At 34.5% G+C, this 26328-nt stretch overlaps 1 protein-coding gene across 1 annotated transcript in view; it reads right to left on the minus strand.

Moving 5' to 3' along the window:
* LOC128991495 (phospholipid-transporting ATPase ABCA1-like) overlaps positions 1-26328 on the minus strand; it is a 236586-nt gene that overhangs the window by 199461 nt on the left and 10797 nt on the right. The window contains exon 2 of the mRNA XM_054414419.1: positions 6029-6144. Coding sequence (XP_054270394.1) covers positions 6029-6094 — 66 coding nt within the window. The 5' untranslated portion in view covers positions 6095-6144. The remainder of the gene's footprint in view (positions 1-6028; positions 6145-26328) is intronic.

The following is a 26328-nucleotide window of genomic DNA, read 5'->3' on the forward strand; positions in this document are numbered from 1 at the left end:
CTTCGACCCACGGCAAATTTACCCGTAATAACTTATTAAGACTAATAATAAGTAACTATAACTAAAGTTGTCCGAGTCACTTTACCTATGGTTAGTTTACTTAGTTTTCGGGTTGATTAGGTTAGCCTATACTAAAACTACAGACGTAACTTATTGACTCAAAAATACCAACTAACTAACTCAATCAATTAAGTATAACTATTAATAATTTCTACTTAGCTCTTTCAATCTTCAAAAAACTACCGCTGCCTTCCTTAGGCCTCCATCACTATCACTAAACACTATTGATCACAAAACAACAGGTCGTTTGGCACTAAACTATAACTGAACTGTGGTCATGGACATGGAAAGAAGTGAGGTTAGTTTATGTTTATGGTAGTGACAGTGTGGATGATGGCTCCAGCGCTGCCAACATGGTTCTTCCTATCCTAATCGTGTGTGATGCAGAATTATCCAGTTTAGGGTGGCTGCCCTGATTTATGGATGCGCGCGCAGCTTTGGACTCTGCCCCAGAGTCCCTATTGTAAAGCATTGGAATGACGTCACGGCACCCTCAGCGCTGTTAGGTGTTTCTACCATAACACTACATGCATTGAGTTTGGGACGGAGGTTGCCGCCGTCCGCAATCCACATTATGAAAGCGACTATCGCAAAACAGTCATTACTGGATTCAAAATTTAAAACTATTTCATTTCATATTATTATCATATTGATTAAGTAGTCGTAAGTAATTGTAATTTAATTTTAATTACGACATATTATTTTTTATTACATAAATAAAAAAAATATTGATTTCTGTATTGTTGGGAGGGCGGCGTCCGAGAGTCCTTATGGGCTAGCCGCTACTGCAAGTTCTTTCTGGTCTCAAATTACTCAGTGAATGTTTAGCTTTGATTTTATTAATCACTAAACAAAATCTGACAATTTTAAAATGAGTCATGGTTTTTAATTTAACATTAAAATGTATTTGTTTTGAAATTTGGCTTTTAGTTAAGGACATATATCCCAAACCCTAATAACTCCCGGAAAGTAATCCATGTCTAAAATAAAAGTCAATATTTTGGCGAATTATTTAAGACTATAAAGAGTTTTGGGAGCTATTTAGAATTGGGTATATACGTCTTTAACTAAAGACAAATTTCAATATAAATACATTTTAATTTTAAATTATGGTCCATGACTCATTTTAAAATTGTCAGATTTTGTTTAATGATCGATAAAATTAAAGCCAAACATTTACTGAGTAATTTGAGACCAGAAATAACTTTGTGACGTATTAACAACCCGAGTTATAAATCTTTTAATAAAAATATATTTCTAAAAAGTTAAATTTAATATTGTTCTGAGGTTTGTAGCTGGTCTTTAACTCGTCTGATTTTAATGATCAAGAGTTCAAACGAAAGCCCTTACATTACTGAATATTTTAAGCCTAGAATGAACTACAACCGTCAATAAGAACTGGAGATATAAGAAAAATAGTTTTAAAAAAATTATCAAACTACGAAACGTCCATAAGGAATGTATGGTGAAGAGTTTTCGTTTTAATATATCTTCTAAATGAATAAAGATATTTAAAAACGGATTTCGGCATTGAAATCAGTGTAAAAATGTAGTTGGTAATGATGTGTCACAACACTATCATAACATTGAAAATAAATTATCTATGTCCAAGATGGCGGCCAAAAACATGTTCCCTATCAAAATGAAGTACTAACCACCCAATAAATACAGGTGGTGGTCCCAAGTCAATATCTCGAAAAATGTGCATAACAAATGCATGTGAAATATGTTTTTTTAGTTTGTCCAATGTTGGAAAAAGCCGCCATTTTAAATTATGATTTTAGTGGTTTTCTCGTGCACCGATTTTTGGCAACTTTTAGTATGTCATTCTGCAAACCCAACTCTACAAAATAAAACCATAAAACGTTTTCTTGCAATTTTTTTAAGGTCATATCCTATATTTCTCCGACTAGTAACTGTAGAAGTAATTTTGTTGATTATGGGAAGTACAAATATTTACAAATCTGAACATTTTATTTCCTTTTAGCAAATTTTCATTTATTTATTTTTTATTTATTATTTATCGTTTATTTATTATGGAAGTATCTATTCTACATTAGTCAAATTTAAGGTAAGACATATTTAATTCTGGCCTACTGTACTTAGGCCCACTTTTTTATCTAGAAAGCCCAGAAGCCAAAACCACAATTCAATTCTTTTTTTAATTAGTCTAACATAAGTGTTTTTTTTTGTTGTTTTTTTTTTTTTTTTTTTTTTTTTTTTTTGTAAGGGGGGGTGGAAAACATAGTTTCTGTAGTGCTGGGCTCCAACAGGTTTAAGACCTAAAGACTACCCACTAAAATTCTCCTCTACTCTTCGGACACTAGCCTGGGAACACTTTTTACAATTCATCAGAACTAGGCTAAGTTTGCCTAAGCCCAAAGGGCACACTCCTTGTCTAGCTGTTAACTTCCTAGACACACACGACCTAGACTGTAATGTGATTTAGTTTGTTCTTTAGTGGCCTCTTGGCAAAGCACATCTCATCGTGGACAGAGGAAAATGAGTGTTCCGCGTAGTAGTGAACACCGGGGTAGTAAATATAGTCAGGTAAATTAGACTTAGACATCACAGTGGGAGATACTAAATCTTAAGGGGATAAAAAAAAACGTAAGGTGAGTGAATGAAAATCAGAACCTACTCATTTACATCCACAATAGCCTACACCTGAGTCTATGTGTTAGCCAAAGTTTAAACTATTTAAGGAACTTATACCTAAGCTCTATATAAGTATAGGTCTAATTCAGTCTTTCCACCGGAATAAAACTAAGATCCCGCACACCTGGCCAAAAAAGTCCTGTTTTATCCCTCCACATGAATGTCATAAAATATCTTTTATGTTTACTGGTTTATCTTATTACACAACGTACTAAGACATGATTGGTTTATCCACAAAGCTAAAATAATCAGGTGTCAAGAGTAGGAAATTTTGTTTTATTGCACGCCCCGTTTCAATTCCGAGCATGGTCTAAAACTTCTGTTTTTGTGATTCAAGTCCCTTTATCCATACGCGGGAGTTGGCCTACTAATGATTTTTCGAACCATTAGTCTTTGGAAAGACTAAGCTGACATCAGCATACAACCTCGAATGACTTGGAATGAACTAACTAAACAAATGTTTCTGATCGTGGAAAATGTTAAATAATCATCTCCAGACCAGACAGTAATCTCTTGGTGTTAGTTTCTATGAACTGTTTTTAAATAAAAAATAAAAAAATATTTGGCAAATTTAATTATACTGGTTGAATAATTGTTCCTGATTTTTAAAATTCATAGTCTAATGGAGAAATTCATGCATAATTCATGCCTTTTCTCATGGTCACAAGAATTCATGCACAATTCAAACTTTTCAAGGTTTTCATGGCTGGTGGCAACCCTGTCATAGTGTCTCCCCCCCCCAATATTTTTTTTTTTTTATTTAAACTCCTAGTAAAGTACAATGTCCCTCATTCCTTATGCAGAATGAATATCCTTAGCCTTCTAATCGTTGACTATTTATACAACTAGACTTCCATCACCATGTTAAAGTTGTCGCCGGTTTTAGCGAATTTCCCTATAGGGAAGTAGCTATTACCGTAGGTGGCACGGTAAGACCTAGACCCGGGACCGATTTACTTTTTCATTTTGATGTCCCCAGAGGCCAAAAACACCATTCGTTCAAATTTTTATATATGTATATATATATAGACATATATATATATATAGACATATATATATATATACTAGCTGTACCCGCGGGCTTTGCCCCGCTTAACTTCATAAGTATTCGCTTGGCTCAATCACCTCCTGGTTGAAGTTCGTTCGCTACGCTCACTCACCTTCAGGTTGGAAATCGTTCGCTGCGCTCACTTGTTTTCAGGTTAGCTCGTTCGCTACGCTTACTCGCCTCCAGGTTGATGTTCGTTCGCTACGCTCACTCACGTTTTGGTTGCAAATTAGCTGTTGTCATAAATTTAAAAAAGTCACTCAATCACGTCCTGGTTGAAGTTCGTTCGCTACGCTCACTCACCTTTGGGTTGGAGCTCGTTCGCTACGCTCACTCACCTTTAGGTTGGAGCTCGTTCGCTGCGCTCACTTGCCTTCAGGTTAGCTCGTTCGCTAAGCTAACTCGCCTCCAGGTTGAAGTTCGTTCGCTACGCTCACTCACCTTTTGGTTGCAAATTAGCTGTTGTCATAAAATGTAAAAGAAATAATAGTGCTGCACCCTGTTGGTAATCCTTGTAACTTTAATGCTATTGAACATCATAGAACAGAACCAACTTGTTTAATTGAAACAGCTGTTAAGATTCATTAATTCCATTTCTCATAAGGTTAACATGGGAAACTCCAGAGCCACTGGGGCGGAGCCCTTTTAAGAATTTCGAAACGGGAAATAGTTTACTTCCTATTCGCATACCTACAGAATTTACACACCAAATTTCATAACGATCGGTGAAGTCGTTCCGGAGGAGTTTACTAACAAACACTGTGACACGAGAATTTTATATATTAGATATACGTCCGTGAACGCGATAACTTGAGTAATTTTTGTCCGATTTTGATGAAATTTGGTTTAAAGGTGTAAAGCGGGATAAACTTGAATGAGTTCGCGAACCAGCATGATCGGACCATGGGAACGGGGCTTTACGGGGGGTTTTATAGGGTAAAAATTGGTTTTTCTCACTTTTGACCCTCAAAACACAAAATTTCCCGATTTCTCTTTAGACCTATTTAAAGAGCTTAAAAAAACAAATAATTAAGTATATTAAAGTATTTTTGTTCGATTATTAGTAACGGAGAAAATTTAAAAAAATGGAAATTTTAAATTCCAATGTTATTCTTATGGAGAATATTGTCAAATGTTGTAGTTTGCTTGTTTATGGATATATTTTGATCAAACTTAGCAAATTTATTTATTTTGTACTAAGCTATCAATATTTTACTCAAAAACACACTTTATTAGTTTCCTTGTAGCAGCAAACCTATGTACTCGTTAAACCTAATGTTATTAAAATATATTTAACTGAAAATCAATTCAGACAAATGGAAATTCGCTTAGTCGGCAGGTTTGCTGCGGCGGGGGTATTTTATACAAAATCGTTGTAGTTGATATGAGCCACCGACAGATTGTGCTGATCTAAATTACTAATTTCTGTCAAATACATGAACCTTTTTACCAAGTCAAACTAATGGAATGACTTATGATGAGCTCTATAATAGCAACTGTTATCACCCATCAACTAACAAGAAATAAGCTAGAAAATAGAATTTTATAAACTAACTGTGGCTGTTTGCAAATCCATGTTCTTTTTAAAAAAAAATTGGCAACAGTTGGTCCATATAGATGGGACGTCTACTTTAGTATCCAGTAGTAAATGCTATAATAGAGACCTATAATTTAGTCAACTCCCCTATTAGCCTACATAATGAATCTGTTTTCATTTATTTATTTCATGCATATGGCAAACGCCGATTACAATAGGGCCAATTACATATTACATAAACAGTGGTACATTAATTCATATTGGTTTATGGTTAGCCTAAAGCCGGCTCCAGACATGCGCCATTCGCAAAGCATGAAATATTTGACGTTCGCCGATCTAGTTGTCTTGCTATTCGCCAATTAACGAGAAGACATCTAAACACATGTGTTGTTTTCCGAGCAACTGTTTGTTTCGGAAATAGCAAAAATATTTGTTCACTTTGATGTGCGCAAAAATACTGACATTGGACAGGAAAACACGAGCATGAATGTTAGCTTGCCAAATAGATAAACACCTATCACCACTACTCGTGATTCAACGAGTCGCCGATCGGTGCTTGATGAATGATGCATGTCTGGAGCCTCCTTAACCGTGCTTGGACAATTTGTCAGATGAAGCAAAAAGTGAAATGAAATGAAGAGCAGCTACAGCAACAAAATAAATAAACTTGAGCAACAACTAGGTACGGTACAACAAATATTAATAGTAGGCTAAGTTATATTTACCTTTTGACGCTTTCTAAGAAGGAAGTTTTTCCACATAAGCATGCGCAATTGGAGCATGAATGCCATTTTCCTGGATCTTAGTTTGCAGCTTTATTGTCAAGAAAGATGCAACCTATCTGAAAAAAAAACAATGGACAAATGTAAAGCATTCAGTTAATTTATAGAGAGGTCATAAATTGGCAAAGAAGGAAAAATACAGGTCTAGAGGCAAGTTTTACATAGTAACTTGATTAAATAAAATTAAATATGCAAGGTGTTGTGATAATTTAGGTAATTCATTCTTAGCAGTTACCATTGAGGGATAAATACCTGTAACTCTATTCAAAATTATTAACATTTTTTAAGAAATTTCAGCACACTCAAATATTGTACTTGGGTGTAGAAAAATGTTCAGCAGTTTTTAGGCTATATTTAAAGGGATAATTTTTTGACAAAAGGAGCCTGTCCTAGTATCAAGATTTTTCTTATTTTAACTTAATAGACAATAGACAATAGACAATAGACAATAGACAATTTTCTTTATTTGTGATTTCTTTAAGAAATACAATGGCGTCAGAGAAATTCAGAATGTTTAACATTTAGATTGTTTTAACAGTTTCCTTTTTTTTGTGTTGAAAGTTCATAATTGGTCAAAAAATTCCTTAAGGGAGTACACCGGTCGGTCCACAAGCCAGTCCCAGAGTTGCTGTTTGAATTGGTTTCCTGTTGCGTTCTTGAGGTTGTTTGGAAGAGAGTTGATGATTTTTCGGCCAATATAAGAGGGTTTTCTGCTGTATTGTGTAGTGTGGTGGATCGGAAGGTTGTAGTCGGCTGCTTTTCTGGTGTGGTAGGAGTGAAAATTCTCATTTCTGGGAAGGTTAAGTTTTTTTGTGTACAGGACAACTCCATGGATGTAGAGTGCTGTCACTGTTAGGAGCTTAAGGGATTTAAATGCTTCCCTGCAGCTGTCTAAGCGCTCAAGGCCGGAGAGTGCCCTGACAGCTTTTTTCTGGAGTACCAACACTTTGTTGAGGTTTGCTTCTGATGTTCCTCCCCAAGATATTAAGCAATACCTTATATGCGATTCTATTACAGCATAGTATGCTGTCTTAGCTGTTTCCAGACCTCCTATCCATTTCATCCTCTTTATTACATGGACACCAGATGCAAGTTTTTTGGTCAGGTTGTGTATGTGGTCGTTCCAGGAGAGGTCTTCATCAATTGTCAGGCCCAGCAGTTTTGAGTTTTTTTCAACGGTTATTTCAGGAATTTCTTGGATTTGTTCATGTTTTCGGCTGAAATTTAACTGGGTTGTTTTTGATGGATTAATGGCCAGGTCATTTTGAAGGCAGTACTGCAGTGCTTTGTCTGTTGAGGATAAGATGTTGGAGTGTAATTCTTGTGGTAAGTCGTGCATAAATAGAAGAGTTGTGTCATCAGCGTACATTATTGTTTCACAATTGTCATTCCTAATAAAATCTGGAAAATCATTGGTGAAAAGGATGAACAAAAATGGGCCCATGACTGAGCCCTGGGGCACTCCCCTGTTAATCGAAAGTTGTGTGGACCTATGTACAGATTTTCTCCCATTTGTGTTTTGCTGGATTTCAACAATTTGTGTACGTCTTTTCAAATAGCTTGCCACCCAGTCTTTGGCCGTTCCCTCTATTCCTAGGGCTGTGAGTTTCCTTAGGATGAGATTATGGCCCAGGCAGTCAAAAGCTTTACTGTAGTCAAGTAAGACTGTTGATACATATCTGCGTGCTTCTAGATGGTCAATGATTTGTTCGATTAAACTAGTTAGAGCTGTGGTGGTGGACCTCCCTTTGAGAAAACCATGTTGGTTTTTTGTGATGAGATCATTTCTTTCCAAGTGACTCAGCATTCTTGACAGAGCAACTTTTTCTATTACTTTTGAAAAGGTTGATATTAATGAGATAGGGCGGTAGTTTTCTTGTTTAGTGTGTGAGCCTTTTTTGTGCTTTGGGTATATTTTTGCTATTTTTAGGGCGGAGGGAAATTGTCCAAGGCTAAAAGATTTGTTTATTATGCTGACAAGTGGGGCTGCCAGTTGTTCGGCACAGTGTTTTACAACTTTTGATGGCACTTCATCTACTCCACATGACAGCTTTGATTTCAGTGAGGCTATTGTTGCTAAGACTTCTTTAATGGTTGTAGGAGTTAAAATTAGTGGCTGGACATTGCTTTGTGGTAGAAATAGTGGATGTGTAATTTTTTTGTTTTTGAATTGGCTTCTGTTTTTCTCTAAAGTGGAGTCTGCTATTTCTGCAAAATATTGGTTTAGGTGTTCAGCAATGTCAGTAGTGGTAATCTAATATTTTTCCCTCTATTTCCAGCTGCAGATTTGGTTCTTCCTTCTGTTTACATTGTTTTTCTTTGTTGATGATCTCCCAGACAGCTTTGGATTTATTATCAGCACTTGTGATGTATTCTGCAGTGGCTTGTCGCTTGAGGGACCTGAGCTTTAAATCATATGTTTTCTTTTTTTCCGACATTGTTGTTTTATCATTTACATTTCCGGTAAGCTCGTATCGGTGTAAGGCATCTAGAAAATCTTCTTTTAGTATTTTGACTTCTTCATCATACTGAACCTTAATTTTTTGTCCTTTCTGCATAGCTCTTATTTTTTTGATAGGGCAGGCATGGTCCAGTATGAGCCTTACAGTCCTTTGGAATTCAGAGTATGCCTCTTCAGCATCAGGGGCATTGTGCACCTTTATCCAGTTTTCTTTGGAGAGTTCGTCTTTCATGCTATCCAGGTTTTTTATTGAAAAAATTCTTTTTTGTGACATATCCGTTTTAGCAGTAACTTCACTCTGTATTTTGAGGGTACATGTTTGGCCTGTGTGATCTGCTATTCCAGCGTTAATTATAGCGAAATCTATAGCATTATCATGTGTATTCGTACAGATACAGTCTATAGAGGTTCTTGAATGGTTAGTGATTCTTGTCGCTGGGAGTGGTAGTCTTCTAACTCCAAAAGTTGACAGTTCCTCTTCAAGATAGTTACTACTGGCATTTTCAGTTAGCCTGTCTATATTGATATCGCCCATTAATACAACGGTCTTGGTGTCAGCTTGAAGTGATTCCAGAACTTCTGATAGGATGTCAATGGCTAACCTAGCTTGTCCCCCTGGTGGTCTATACATACCAAGTAAGTAGAAGTTTTTGTTCTTTATCCTTATTTTTACTAATGCTGCTTCAAAAACTAACTCTAAACTTTGGTTGGAGATTTCTATTTCTTCTGCCTTGATAGCAGTAGTTTCCTGGATATAGATTGCAACTCCTCCCATTCTATGCTCTTCTCTGCAGGAATATGTGACTAGGTTGTACCCACTAATCTTAGTGAGTAATAACATATCTGAGCTGAGTCCATGTTCAGTAATCACCAAGATAGTGGGTTTGAGTTCACTCATTAGAGGATTTATTCTTTCAATCTTTTTCCTAAGACCTTGAACATTTTGGTGAAAAATTGTGATGGAGGTTGTTTTATTTTGTGTAATAACTAAATTTCCCTGATTATCTCTTCTTTGTGCTTTGGGGTTTGTGTTTTGGTTGTTGTCATTCAGGGGGGAAGTTGATTCTATGTTTTGTCGTCTGTTTGTTTCTTCACACCTAAAAAATGGTTTAGGGTCTGATTTGAGTCTTTCAGTATTGATTGGTTATGTTGTTTACATTGTGGTAGCTTATGGTGTGAGATCCCATTTATGTACTCCATGTGTTGGTTTAAAAAGTCTTCAAGTGATTCATTTGGTTGTAGTTTTTTAGCGGTACAGGGAGGTCCTTTTTGTACTTTAAATGTCTGTCTGTTAGCAGGAAGTTTATCAATGATGGGAGATTCTTGTTGTGCACATTGAGTGGACTTAGGGCAGGGAGTAGACTTTAAACTGCTCTGGAGAGTATTTAATTTTGATTTTGTATTGTTTATGTTTATGTCCTTTTCTTTACTTTTTTTCATCTGGAGTGACACACTAAAAATATTCCTATTCATTACCCTTAGCTGTTTCCTTACTCTTCCGTTTGCATCGGTTTTCGGGCTTTCACAAGATGGTGTGGGTTGTGTATTACTGGGGAAGTTTGTATTCTTGCCATTCTCTTGCTGAAATATTTTACTTTTAATTGCTGTTAAAGTGTTTTCTGTTTCTTCTTGCCAGGTCTTCAGCTTCGCTAGCTCAAGTAGCAGGGACAATGAGCTGTTTTGTGTTGGGAGCTCAGAGCTGTGGGTTTGAGATTCGGAGTTTTTGAATGTTAAAGTGTTTTTTGCTTGATGATTTCCAGAAACATTATATTTTATTGGGTTCTTAATAGTTTGTTGTAGGTTAACAGTATTACTGACCTATATTTTGAGTGCTAGGGGCCTCCCAATCCTACTAATCCTACTGTATTAAAGATCAAAAGTTATTGAAGCATTTTAGTTACCACTTTGCAAACAACAAACCAACTAGATATGGTACCACAAAAGTGGTAGACGGCTGTTGCCTCAAAACTCCATGCCAATATCGTTAGTTTCTACTATAGATAAGGTTTTTTAATTAATTGTAAAATCCCAATTATGTAAGTTTTTAGACTGTCATGATCTTTTATGCAATTCACAGTTTGGTTATCGCACCGAAAGGTCATCACCGATGCTGTTATTCGAAATGTTATTGATGTATTTGAGGTTGGTGGTTTTGCTCCAGTTACAGCCTGTGATTTGAGTAAGGCTTTTGACCATGTAGATCATAACATTCTTTTTGAGTGTCTGCTTTCGTTTCTTTCAATCTTACTTGCAGGAACGTAGACAAGTATTAAACTAGCACTAACAAGATTAAAACCCCTAAGTGAAAAGGAAACTTAAAAAATTATATATTTTTCATACATACATTCAATCATATCATTTGGAGTTTCACTTTATGGTGGAGCAAAAAAGAAAAAATTAAAACCAATTCTAAAAAACAAAAGAAAGCTATTAGAATTTTGTGCAATTTAAAACGCAGAACTTCAGTCAAAGAATATTTTTTTAAACTGAGAATATTATGACTGTTTATGGAATGTATGTCTATGAAACAGTATTATCAGTAAAAGACAGATTTAATGAATTACAACTTATCGGAGACTATCACAATTACTTTACTAGAAATCGAGAAAACCTGGCCACAAGCTTTTTACACTGCAACTTTTTACGAAGACACCTAAATATGCCGGTTCGGTTCCAAATGTTATAATAAACTTCCTAAAGAAATCAATTTAGAAACTTTCAAAAATAAATGTAAATCAAAATTGTAAAAGTTTCTTATCAACAAGGCTATGTACTCCTTTGGAGAGTTTAAGTTCTATAAGTTATTAATTGCTCTATTTAATTTAAATTGAAACTTTTGGTTTTAAAATAATTTTATCTATATTTTTAATTTTGATGTTTTCATGTATAAACTTTCATATTGCACTGTTTGTTTTAATTTATTTGATCTGAAAAGCTATTAATATTGATGGTATGTTGTTATGCCATGCATGATAATGATGAGTATTTTAGTTAAGTTAGTTATATTAAATTACTCTTGACGCCATTCCTGTATCTATGTATTGTACTTAAATGAATAAAGTTATATGAAATTAAATGAAATGAAGACAGGTTGTCGAAATTAGAGGAAAAATGTCACTTGAACTAAATTTGCAAGCTGGGGTTCCGCAAGGCTCGGTCCTTGGACCGATTTTGTTTTGAATCATGGTTAATGACCTTTAACGTAATATTTTATTTTCTGAGACAATAATATTTGCAGATGACACCACCTTCATTACTAAAGCTCTAGATGTGCTAATATCAGGTGAGACATTACAGAGTGCAATTACTTGGAATTACACAAAATACTCAAAATATATCTTTCGGTTTGAATTAATATCCCCCAGATGAGTCCGAAGAGAAATGTATCAAACTTTTAGGTTTGAAAATAGATCATAACCTAACCCGGAGTAACCAAATAGACCATGTTCAAAACTGTCCAGAGTTAAATATTTTGTTATCAGTGTTAAGATTTCATGTTCCTTCAACCTATGTTACCAATGTCTATTATGATTTGTTTCACAGTGTTATCACTTTTGGTTTAATTCTATGGGGTAATAGATCAAGAATTGATTAATTACTACTTCTGCAGAAAAAGGCTATTAGAATAATGACAGGCTCAGAATTGAACGCTCATTGTAAACCTCTTTTTGTTGAACTTAAAATAATGATTGTAATAAATCTATATATTTTAATGTTATGTGTCTATAGTAAAGAAAGGGAATTTACTTTCAATAAAGATGTTCAAGAAGATGTATAAGTGAACTCGTATACCCTTAAAGAGTTTTAAATGTAAATTTAATTCTATTTTAACAGCAAAGCCTTTTTACGGTATTAACACGTTCGCTGCTGACGACTCCGATCGGAGTCATGCAGTACTGGCACAGCGTGCGTACGACTCCAGTCGGAGTAACGGTGCAGTGTTATACAAGTTGGTCTTTTGTGACCTCCGCATTTATCGGGGATCAACTAAACTATGTCAGCATGTTTATTGTTTGATTTTGAATGTTTGTTTTTATTGTTGAATCTCCTGGTACCGCCGCGCTCCTCCACAAATCGAGCACTAGTTTTACTCATAACAACACGGGTAATGGACCAATGAGTGACCAATTTTAATTAGTGTTTGGTAAAATGTTTTTTGCATTACTGTCAGTGGCAATGAGAGATTATAAACAAAAACATAATCTCTCAGAAGTTACGAGTAGTGATTTTTAGTAATTAAAACAATATCGTGGGTAAAGTAGTGTAGGTATGCAACTCGCGTAAATAGTCTAAACGACACAAGTAGAACATTTTTAGACTGAACGACACAAGTTTGAAAACTTCTACGAGTGTCGTTAAAACTATCTTTACGCAATGGTTGTGTAAACTACTACCTATTTTACAATGAACTTGGTCTGTGATATAATTTATTATTGTACTCTTATTGTCATCAAGACTGTCCAAGATTTAACTTTAAAACTGCTTCTTGTACTTTTTTTATGACAAGAACTTTGTTTTTTTTTTTTTTTTACTATACAATCATTTTATTACAATAGAAATTTTACAAAAAAGAGTAGAGGACTGTAAAATTAGAAGTTAACAATTAATTTTTAAACAAAAAAATTTGGAATCCCAGCTCCATCTTCAAATTCTCTCGCTGACCGCCATTTCTTTCTTGTTCTCCTCAAACACATACTGGTTGACCTTAAAACAGCACAAATTTTTCTTGATCTTATCCAACTTATTACTAATCTGTATGGTTTTTTCCACTTCTCTGATAGTTTTTCAGCCATAACTTTTAAAAACATTTGGAACTCATTCCCAAAAATTCCATCAACACTTGTAACAAGAGGAGTGAATGATGCATGTCGTTGTTCACAAGCTTTAGTATATTTTCTTTTTTTTCATCTTCAGCTTTTTTAATTACTTGTTGATGAGGGATGGAGACATAAGATGGAGCATCAGTGTCAACGACACGAACATCAAACAATGCCTCCATCTGAGTCTCCCATACACCTCTACAAGCTAGATCAGCTTTTAGTGCAGGTTCGTTGAGATGACTGCCTTCTGCTATCAAGGGCTCTTTAATGCAGTTTCCCCAGGCTTGTTCCATCATGCTACCTATTGTGTCTCTTACTTCGTTGTGTCTTTTTATTATCAGACCACCATTTCGACATTTTAGAGCATGCTCTGTATTGAACTCATTTCCGCATCCTTCACATTTTAATGGGAGGTTTATTGGTGTTTTCCCATAACGTAGAGCAAGGGCATCTCTAAATTCTTGTGGGGACATGTCCAGATTAAGTTTCTTCAGAGGCAAGCATGATAGCCAGCATCCATGTTTTGCTCTAGGTCCTGCATTGCGCATTATAATTTTCTGCCGTTTTTCTGAGAAAGTTTCCAAATGCTGACTGAATAATTCTTCTTCCATGGATTTCTTTACTTCTTTGCCTGACTTAATCGAAAAATTTAGGGCATATTCATGTGAATCAAAACAAAATTTAGTTTTCTCTTTTAAACAAGATGTAAGGATCTTGCATCCATCTTCAGATGATTTAAACATATAATTTGACTGCTTTGTTGGGTCTATTATTCCTATTCCTCCCTTTTTTACTGGTAAATGTAGAATCTCACATTCCTCATTGCTTACTTCTGAACAAAATAGATTTGGAAAAAAAGATGTTCTAATTGCTTGTTGTATAGGTAAATACGTTTCAGATTTAGTTTCAACTACCCTTTGAAAAAAAGTCCATTCCATTTGTGAAGATTTAGTCACTACAGTGTAGGCAGATTGTGGATATTTCTTTGCAATATTTGCCAGATTGTCAATGTTTTGGGTCCATAAACCAATTTTTTCAGAAATGTGTTTATTTTTTTCTTCTTCAGAACCTATATATCCACCAAGAAATTGGCTACCCTTACAAATTTTCATACCTGATATTTTCTTTTTAAATTGTTTGGAAATATTATCATGATTAAAAATTAATTTTGTTTTATTAACTTGAGGAAAGTACCCATATTTTGGACCTAATTTTGAGAGCTTTTCCCACCATTCCATAACATCATCAAGGGAGCCCTGACAAGAAGAGTCATCTGCATACCAAACTTGAGATGTGTTCGGCATTCTTTTTAGTTCTTGTATTAATGGAAGTGTTGCCAGACCGTATAATATCATTGATAGTGGATCTCCTTGAGTAACTCCTTCTTGACTATACAATCTTTGATTACTTCCTTGTAAAATTAAATCTGAGCTACATTGGTAAGTATTATAAATGAATCTTGCAGCCCTTGGCCAATGGACTCTTGCTTGCCATAAAGCATGAATTCTGTTTATTTTGTTGAAGGCATTATCTGCGTCTACCAGGATCATACACCATTCTTTGTTGGTATTACTATGTTCACTATATTGCTTTCGCATGAAATGTATTCCTCCCTCTATACCAGATTTGAGACCTCCACAAAGTTGATCTGTACCTAATGCTTGTTTTGCATCATCGCCAAAAGCTAAAATAATGCATTTGGCCAGAATGCGTCTGAGACATTCTCCTATTCCAATGGGCCTCACACCTGGACATTTGTCAATTGCAATAAGTCTATTTGCCATCAGAGCTCTTATAGTGTGCCATGGTACTACTTCTCCATTTAATTTCATCGCCAAGGTGGCGATGGCTGTTCTTAAATAAGTACTCTTTTGTCCATGACGCAATAAGAAATCTGTCCAATTTTCGGATGAACTTCCTCCTGGACCTCCACTACCATGAAGTTTTCTTGCTACCTTTTCTACATGTTCTGCTGTTATTTCTGCATTTTCAAGCTTTGGAATTTGGTCCATGCCATCTGGTAATTTAAGCAAATTAATGTCAGGAATTATAGCATTTGGGTGTTTTTCTTTCAATACATCATAAACAGTGTACGAGGTATTATCAATAGTTTCTTCCGGATTAAGTAAACCACCTGTATTCTTTTTATTTATCTGTCTTGAGGCTTCCTTTATTTTACCTTTTTGAACTAATTTATTAAAATAAGAGTCTTTTAACCACAGACAATGGAAACCCAGACGTCTCACTGCGCGATGCGTAGGGCCCCGTCACATCCTGCCTCTAGCGGAGAATCAAGGAAACACGCAGTCTCGCTCGCGCTCGCCTCGCCAGTCGCCGGCATGGTCTGCGGTCGCTGGCTTGCAATTAATTGCAGCACTAGCAGTTCAACCCAACGCCAAATTCTCGTCTATAATTCCTCCTCCACAACTCGCGTGGTTCACCGATACCGTACTCCTACGACTACCAGTGCATCCATCTGCCTGCGGACGGCATTTATTTTTCATTGTGTGATTATTTTAATCACATTTGCGATTTGTCTACAACTTCCATAGACACAAAACAAAAACACAAATAACTCAAAATGACTTAACTTATTTTAGCCAAACTTTCCAAGATGCTTTGTTTCCACAAATAGGAATTCGGAAGATTTAAGGCCAAAAAATTTAAATTTTTGATAATCTATATAAATAAAATTACAGTTTTGTCTGTACATTGCGTAGAATCGTGCAGTGTTTTGTTAATTTTACGTTTCATAGCCTAAGAAAGCCGAAACGAGTCTTCTCAATTTCTGTCTGTCTCTGTCTGTCTGTTTGTCTGTCATTGTGTCATTCTGTACGGACTCCAAAATGTTAGTTTTTACTATGAAAAAGATAAAACATTAAGTGAAAGATTTTTTTAACAAGCCATCATGAATTTTTAAAGCTTTACGTTGTTAACGTATCAATTTTTTGTGGCCTTTGTATTTATTTACTTATTCATATATTTGCCAACGGAATCACACGAATTTTACAGTTGGATTACAAGTTGTGAATTGCTCAATATGACTAAATAGCCTATAAATAAAACGAATATCAAAAGTAACAATAATAAGAATACAGTACATGCAAATACTTGGACAAAGAAAGAACTAAGAGTAACGAGAAGTAAATGCACAAGTTGGTTGAATAACAATAATAATCAAAATATGTATACAATAAATGTCACATTGACCAATCTAGGAAATAATCTATACTATTATATAAAAATTTAATGGTGTCTGTCTGTATGTGTATTACTAATAGGTGAAAAAACTACTGAACCAACTGGGCTTAAATTTTACAGAAATATAACTATCATACCAAGAACCATTATAGGACTATTCACATTTCGATACTGCCCGTAGGCTTTGCCCCTTTGGCTTTAAAAGTTCTGAGGTGAACATTTTAAAAGTAAATATTGATTGGTCTCCATGGCTGCGATGATAACTCTAACAATGTTTGTTTACATTTGCTTTGACATTTAAATGTAAACAAAAAGAACTGCTAAACTGCATATTTCACAATTTCAGACAGCTGATTCAAAGAAATTAAATATAATATTTTCCATAACTAATGAGGTAGGCTTATTTTAATCTAACCTTTTATCATGGATTTTTTATTCTAAAACAATGTCAATCGTTATAGAAAAAAATATTCTATAACCGTTGCTGTATCAACTCTGGCTCGGCTGTGGATTTTTTAAAGCGTCTGAGTTATGGAATAATGTTATTGATATGTTTTTATGGAAACAGTATGAAAATTACAATGTATAGATGTTTTGTGTACATTTGGAGGCTACTTTAAACAAATTTTAACTGCTTAACATGTGTTTTATTAACTTAACATAACTTGCACATCACATTGTTTTTTATATGTACATTATTTAGGTACGGTATTTGTACTTCGTTTCATAATTCATGCCGTAATTTCAACAACATTTCGAGTAATTTTCGGACTAAGCAAAGCAAATATAAATTGTCATTCCATACGGCATTTTCACTGCACTATAAGTAGGCCTAAATACGATTATCATAAAATTTGATAACACTATCTAACATTTCAAATAATTATTTTGTAAATACTTTGCTTTGGTTGGTTAAAGCTTAGCAAATCCCCTAATTCAATTCTGTGTTTGTGTGTGTGTGTATGTCTGTTGGTAACGCATTAATGTCCTTATATCTCAGTGTTTCGTGGAAAAGACAAGAGCACCTTTGTTAATGAAAATTTCAACCGGAATAAAGTGTGCATGGTGAGGTAGTGGTGGGTATTTTAACTACTTTTAAACAGTGTGGAATGTATTTTAAATAAAAGGCCTACCTTGAGGCAATTTTTTATCATTGGATATAAAATGTAGACTAACACGATAGGGTGACATTTAGAACAGTCACACAGCTAGTGCCTGCATAATTTTAAAGAAACTCAACGTTTTTAAATTTTAACATTGGCCTTATAGGTTGCCATGATGGTTATAAAATAACGACGTATATGTAAATAAAACAAAGAATTATAGCATGTGTTTAAAACCAAGTTAAAATATGACCTAAACACAGTACAAAGGATAAACATTCTGATGATAGGTTGACAGGTGATGACCGGTGATCAGTATGGTACGGAAAGTCGTAAGTTTACATTTACGTCGCCATTTGGTAACTACCACTGATGGAATAGGTGCATTTTATGCATTTTTGTAACTCCAATCTGGGGCAAGAGAGGTGCCTTTTGTCAGCAGCATCATATTTTTAAACTCATATAGCTTAATCATTGAATGGCTTCATATAGGAAGGGCAGATCCAGGGCACGTATTTCACTACTCCTAATATCACATTTAGTTACAACCGCATTAAATTTGATCTAGCATTTTATTCATCACAGTTTCCTAAAAAATAATACCGCCGCCGCAGCAAACCTGCCGACTAAGTGAATTTCCAGTTGCCTGAATTGATTTTCAATTTAATGTATTGAATTAATATTAGGTTTTATGAGTACATAGGCTTGCTGCTACAGAGAGGGTAAAAAAGTGTATTTGTTGTAAAATATTAATAACTTAGTACAAAATAAATAAATTTACCAAGTTTGATCAAAATATATCCATAAACAAGCAATCTACAACATTTTACAATATTTTCCATAAAATTACATAAAATTTGCTACTTGATGTAGGCCTACATCCCCAAAATGAGGGATTTTGGGGGAAAATAAAAATTTCAAATGTTAAGCCCCATCGGGTGACGCCTAATTTTGAAGGTCGTGATAAAGCTATTGGCGACGATCATTATAAGTGTCCCAGTCCTATACAACACTGATTCAAGGTCTTCTCTCTGGTTACCAAAACTCAAGAACAATATTATACACAAAGAATCTCTGATTCCTGACCTGGATGATGCCTAGTTTCTTCATTTCATTTACATTGCACTGGCAATTAATTAAATCCATTATGTAAGTAAAACGTTTATAATCTCACTTGGTTGGGATTTGCTTTCAAAACGTGATCGAAACTGGTTGCGGTATTTGTAAGCATCATATTTGTAAACATATCAGTTACAGCTAGAACAAATAATCTTGATCTGAACAGCTGTTCGTTATTTCATAGATGATTAATCTTCTATATACATAAAATTAGAGTTATGTCTGTACATTGCTCAGAATTATATATTTTTAGGTTATTTTTATGTTTTATACATTAAAGAAGCTGAAACAAGTCTTATCTTTATTTCTGTCTGTCTGTCTGTCTACTGTCTGTCTGTAACACTCAGGATGGCATTTTACGCAATATTCTCCAGAAAAAACGAGAGTACCTATCAAAATCCAAGTCATTTTAATGTGTTCACTGGATTGGCGAGAGTGTCTTTAGCGATTAAAATATGATCGTCCATAATTTTATTTACAAAGTAGTGAAGCCATATTTTAATGGCTAAAGACACTCTCGCCAATCCAGTGAATACATTAAAATGACGCGGATCTTGATAGGTACTCTCGTTTTCCTGGATAAGATGGCGTAAAATTCCATCTTGAGTATTATAGACAGACAGATAACATTTTTCCAATAACATATATTTTCCACTCCTCAAAATTTTCTGAGCTCATTAAACTGTTTAAAAACACTTATATCTCGAAAACTGCTTGAGATATGGCAACACTGACTAAATTCTGGCACACTACGTGGTTGTCAACTTTTGATTATGAACAATATTACAACATAAAATAACCAAAAAATTAAAAAAATAACATTATTTTATATCGGTACAAATAACAGTTACCAAGAAAATTTTCAAAGTCCAGACTTGTTGACACCTTTTCATACCTCAAAATTGCAAATATAATGGAAATTACAAGTCACAACTTTTAACCTGTAGTCTTGTAGTGCGTACATAAACATATAATTAAACATATAATTAACATAATATTTTAATCTATTTCGGTTTAAAAAATACAGATCTATTTCAAGACTTTATTTACACACGTTATATGAATTTGAACGGTTGGTGTTTTTTGACTCTAGGGACCTCAAAACGAAAAATAAATCGGTCCCAGGTCCAGGTGTTACGATAAGTACTACGGTAATAGCTCATTCTATGCATGGGGAATTCGCTAAAACACAGCAATTTTGAAACAGGATCATATTTTTTAATGATTATTTTTCCTTAAATACATTATGACGTATTAAAACTGTATACCAAGTTTCGTAAAGATATCTTAAATAGTTTTCGAGAAATATCTCATTAAAAGCGCGTTCATTCAAATTTAAATAGAATCCCACGGCGCCACTCGAGGAGGAAACGCTTCGCGTCTTCCGCTACAGTGGCGCGGCAATACAGCCGCATCATGAAACAGCGCCTAGCGCAGATCCAGCTGACCGTCTGCATTAAAGTATTATATTGTCTGTGCTTTTAACTGTTCATATTCGTCAGAGTCAAGCTCAAATTTTGTTTTCTTTAAAGATTTATCACATCGAATGGCCTCATTGATGAGTTCGTCAAATTGATTATTCTGCCATTCATCTAGTCTTCTTTCTATTAATCTTCTTATATCCTTAGCTTTTTTAATCATTTTGTCTCTTTGAAGGATAATTGCTATAAAACAGATCACTCTCTCAGATATCTCTTTTCCTTTTGCCAACAGTAATATTTCATCTGCAAGTATTTGAATAAAGTTGTTTCCTATTGATCCATTTGGTAACTCATATTGCATCCTTTTCAGTGAAATAATCTTTTCCCATCTATCATTCCATTCAGATGATTTATGATTTTGGGTTTGTGGTTGGTCATTTCCAAAAGATTTTATTAAGACATCAAGAGGGTGTTTGTCAAATGATTTTCTATTAGAAGACTTGTTAGGATCATAGTTTGTTATTGATGAGTGTTTTTTTCTTAAAGTGTTGTTGGAGCCTATTATTATTTTTGAAACTTGTATTGCATTCAGTACACCTATATAGATCATCTGTCAAATCATCTATGATATTAACATTGTCCTCTTTTATGGCCCATGCTTTGGATTTTGCTAAAAGTAGATCAAAGTGTCCTGAAGTTGGATTACCAGACAATAATAAATTTACCACCGGTACTGATATCTGTTTGTCATTTTGAGAGGAAATTACAATGGGAGGTTGTCTCATAGCCATTGTCCTTGTGCATTTTTGTGGTTGTATGGGTTGTAGGTAAATGTGAAAACTAACTTGATATAGTTGGGTCAAAGCAAAACATTCCACAGACGTGGCAAAAGTGCCATTTTCTCCCATCAATTTTATGTTGTTCAAAGGTTTATTGCGGACATTTTCCATCACGAATGTAAAAAACAATACACAACGTGTTGTGTTTTGTTATTAATTGCATGTTGTATCATGACTTGACTGCTATACAGTGCATATTTTTTGACTACTACCCTCGGTAGTGTATTCCAACTTAGGTTGGGCGTTTGTGTATTGTTAGTTGTAGGCCTAATGTGTTAGTTAAGTTTTTTCACCTGAAGACGGGATCAGATTCCAGATCCCGAAACGTTGTGTATTGTTTTTTACATTCGTGATGGAAAATGTCCGCAATAAACCTTTGAACAACATTAACTCACCATCACCAACAATGAACTTCAAACAATTTTATGTATTCATCTTTTTCTGAGGATCCAAATTCATCTAATATAAACATTTTAGATGATTCCCAATGTTGATCTAAATATCTAACAGTTTCATTTCGTAATTTAGTAAAGCTATTCTGATTGCCAAATAAGAATACACTTACAGCACGAAATAAGCAGTTTCCATCTTTTTCAACCTTGAAGATTGTAAAATATTGTGCAGGAATCATTCTTGGTTACTTCTGTTTATAGGTTATGATAAAATATTTCTTTCATTTTTATCCATATTCTTCTTAAAGATAAAGTAATTTACATGTTTCAAATTTAGAAATATTATGTTCAGTAAAATAAAAGTATTATAGAGCTAATAACAAACTGATAATTAACAAATTTCTTAAAATAATTTAAGAGTGAAAAAATTGCAATGTTTTGTTTATCACAGTACAGATGTGATATTACTTTGCGTTTCCTGTATTCCTATACATATCCCTATATATATATTATGACAATCGTAGTGTTAAGGGCTATTATTTTGATATAAAAATACATTATTTAAAACTAAGTACCCTTTTTAAAAATCATTTTATTGAACAACGACTAGTTTAGACAATTATGCCATAGTCATGTTGTTTTTATATCTAACAAAAACAATAAACATTTTATCTAAATAAATAAATAAAATCATATGATTACATAGGTTTTGATGACTTTAGATTTCTTCTGTTTTAAATGGTTTTTATACTACACCCTATATAATAACTTTCCCTCTATTATACTAAATTATTTGTTTTTTTAAGCTCTTTAAAAAGGTCTAGAGAGAAATTGTAAAACTTTGTGTTTTGAGGGTCAAAAATTAGAAAAACCATTCTTTAACCCACCCCATAAGACCCCGTTTCCATGGTCCGATCATGCTGGTTAGCGAACTTATCAAAGTTTATCCCGCCTTACACATTTAAACCAAATTTCATCAAAATTGGACAAAAATTACTTAAGTTATCACGTTCACGGACCTGTATATATATATATATATATAATTAGAGTTTTGTCTGTACATTGCTCAGACTTATATATTTTTAGGTTAATTTTATACAATAAAGAAGCCGAAACAAGTCTTATCTCTATTTCTGTCTGTCAGTCTTTCTCTCTGTCACGGCCCAAGAGGCATTTTACGCGGTCTTCTCCTGAAAAACAAGAGTACCTATCAGGATCCAAAATAGGTACACAGTTTTCCACTTTTCAATCAAGTTTGCTGCCATTTTGTAAAATGGCCACCATTAGAAAAAATAGAATTAATATTTTTTACGTATTACGGACATCAAAATGAAAAAGTATAATTCTAATGAATATGAGGTAATGAAGTGAGGTAATTCTGGATACGGTCCAGGTCTTACCGTGCCACCACCTATGGTAATAGCTACTACCCTATAGGGAAATTCGCTAAAAGGAAAATATGAAGAGAAAACCCTTGCGCAGAATTAGATATAAATGGCAAACTCACAAACGACACAAAAGAAATGGCTGAACACTTTAACACATTCTTTTCAATGATTGTAGAAAATACCCTTGACCAAAACAGAGTAATCGTATCTTAATAGACCCTGAAACAGCGCTGAATGGAGAGGTTCAACACACCTTACCTTAATTCCAACATCCTATAAAGAAGTTAATATAGGTAATAACTAGGATTGCTTTCATAGCAGTGTAAGCCAGTTGAGCGAAGCAATCATGTTTCATGGTTTTTAATAAAGCAATAAATTTTAAAAAAAAATGTTTATAGATATAATACAAAACACAAATGTTCCCACACTCTGTACTGGTAGCCTTTACTACTTCCTTCACCACTTTCTACGGACCTGCTTCCCTCCCTCCCTAGAGCATTTTAAGATTGCAGATACATCAGTCTAGCCGCCACAGACGGTTCCCACACACACCAAAATGCTGGCCTTCACCACCATATCCTACGTCCTGGACCTTTTTCCTTTCTTTCCCATAGCATTTCATTTAAGTATTTTAGATACGTTAATCTAACTGCCCCAAAGCGTTCCCAGACTCCGCACTGCTAGCCTTTACTACTTCCTTCACCACTTCCTACATCGTGGACCTGTTTCCCTCCCTTCCTATAGCATTTTAATATTTGAGATACATTAATCTAACTGCCCCAAAGAGTTCCTACACTCCGGACTGTTCGCCTTTACTACTTCCTCCCCACCACTTCCTACTTCTTGGACCAGTTTCCCTCCCTTCCCATAGCATTTTAGGATTACAGATATATTTATTTAACTGCCACAGACGGTTTCCACACTCCCGACTGTTCCAACTTCCTACAGTACGTCAAGGACTTCTCCCCCCCCCCCCTGTTCCCATAGCATTTTAGTATTTTAGATACAATTATCTAACTGCCACAAATGTTTTCCACACTCCGCACTTCTCACCTTTATTACTTCCTTCACCACTCCCTACGTTGTTTAAGTTTGCCTTTTATGAGATGGATCCATTCTAATGTTATTCACCGACAAATTGTTTAAGATAAAGATAAACTGTTATTTGTTATAACCTTATTTAGCTACGTAAATCAAATCTGTTGAAAAGAACTTAACCCCGCAAAACAAAAAATTTGTCTGCGTAGATTGTTCTCACCACCTACAGCACAGCCTAAAGAATGAGTTGGAAAAGCATGGGATCAAACTAGCTTTCAGAACTAGCAATAAAGTTATTAATAAGTTAAAACCTAAGATAAATAAAAATAAAGCTGACCAATCAGGTGTATATAAAATCCAATGCGCTAGTTGCCCAAGTACATACATTGGAAAAACAGGACGTTCTTTTAGCATTAGGTACAAAGAACATCGCCCTAACGGAAAAACTGTTAAACAAAAATCCACGTTCGCACAACACCTGGTTGATAACAATCACAACTTACTTGATTTGGACAACGGCTTAGAAATTCTGCACGCCTGTATTAATGGAAATAGATTAGATACCCTCGAAGAATATGAGATTTATAAAGCTCATAAAATAAAAAGCAACAATGAGCCCATTCTAAATGATCAGTTACAATTTAAATCCCACACTATTTTTAATAACATTATCAAACGGAGCAAGCCACAGACAAGGGATCAAAGTCCAGCGGATAATACCGCCACGGCTGGAACGAACTAGCAGTTGTCCAGTCAGCTTCCATACTCGTAGCAATCATGTAAGCGACAGGCCTGTCTCTTGTTTTACGTGTTTTTATGTTTTTATCGTGTTTGTGTGTGTGTACAGTTTAACGACGCCAATTCAGGTGGATGTATGTGTATCTGAGGATGGCATTTTGATGCCGAAACAGCTGTAATATACAGCAACTTCGGAGCTGTGACGAGGTATTTATATTATATTTTAGGTGGTGGCTTGATTTTAACATAGCCTATGATATGATTCTTAGTTTTGTTTACATTTAGGGTCTACGTCGTTATTTTGTAACCATCATGGCAACCCATAAGGCCAATGTTAAAATTTAAAAACGTTGAGTAACTTTAAAATTATATAGGCACTATTCAAAATTTAAATTGATTATGTCTAAACCATCCAAACATTTGGTAAGTTTGCCTAAAATACGTTCAGCCGTTATTGAGATTAAGTGTTATAAAGGTTGCATTGAAGTTGATCCCAAAGAGCTTCGCTTTGCTCCGCTCAATAAACTCCCTTAAAGCCAAAACATCAAGTGGAATAGATGAGTTTTCTTCAAAGATGATAAAGCACTGCTCTCAAGAACTCATCTCTCCTCTGGTTAATCTTATAAATAGGCTAAATCATTTAAAGAAGGCAAATTCCCAACCGCCATAAAAGTCAGTAAAATATTTCCCAAACACATAACACTGCCTAGAAATGTTGAAAATATATTTTAAAAATTTTGTGTTTGGTGCTGCAGGGCAAAACATTGGCCACTCTTAGTTTTTGTAATAGTGCTACTTGTAATAATCATCTACTATATTCAAGTCGCTATGGTTACCCAAATATTGGTACGTAATGACAGCTGACCAAATATCATTACTGTATGGTTACCATGGTTACATAATATGTTCTGTTTGTTATATAAACAAAACATTGTTTTACCTGTTACATCGCCCAATCAACGGTTTTTTGTGTTTTTCCGGAAATCTATTTTTTTTATACAAAAGACCCATTTTCTCAGGAACGGCTAATGCCAGTGACCTGAAATTTTTAACCAAGGTAAAGCAACTAGTAAGGCATTTGTTGAACTAGAACTGAAGCAATTTGACTGTTAATTTTTGTGTTAGAAAAAAATACATACGTAAAAACGTGGATAATTTTTAATATATTAAGACAAAATTATAATTATTTTATTTTTAGGGTTTAAGGTTCAATCTTAGTTCAGTATACTCTAATAATGTTAATAAAAAACATATAAAAATTTCAGTCATTTATCATAAGTAGTTTTAGAGATAAAGGGTCATAAATATTTAAAAATTAACATAGGCCCTAATAGGGCCATTCAGCTCCCCTTTACTGACAACCAACATGGCTTTTGGAAGAATAAATCTACATCCTCAGCTATAATAAGCATTAATTGAGTTCATCCTAGACCAGATAACTAACAATTTATTTCCGCCATCTATTATATTATTAAAGTGATACAATCAAATTTTATAACGGTTAAGGCCATTTACCAAATAAAAATATAGGCATATGGCATATCAAATTGAAGCTTAGAGTGTGTAGATTTGCCAAAAAGTATTGATACCTGGACAAACTCCCTAAGGACTGCCCCACAAGCTGATTTTCAAAGGGCCTTGCATGTTTTGGAAGTTAACGTTATTTGATTAATTTAATAAACAACAGCTGGCCAATGCATTTGAAAATATAGTTTGTTTGTTT

This window comes from Macrosteles quadrilineatus, unplaced genomic scaffold, assembly GCF_028750875.1.
Source record: "Macrosteles quadrilineatus isolate MER2022 unplaced genomic scaffold, UCM_ALF_1.0 Scaffold_4__1_contigs__length_99947679, whole genome shotgun sequence".
In the NCBI taxonomy this organism is placed as follows: Eukaryota; Metazoa; Arthropoda; class Insecta; order Hemiptera; family Cicadellidae; genus Macrosteles; species Macrosteles quadrilineatus.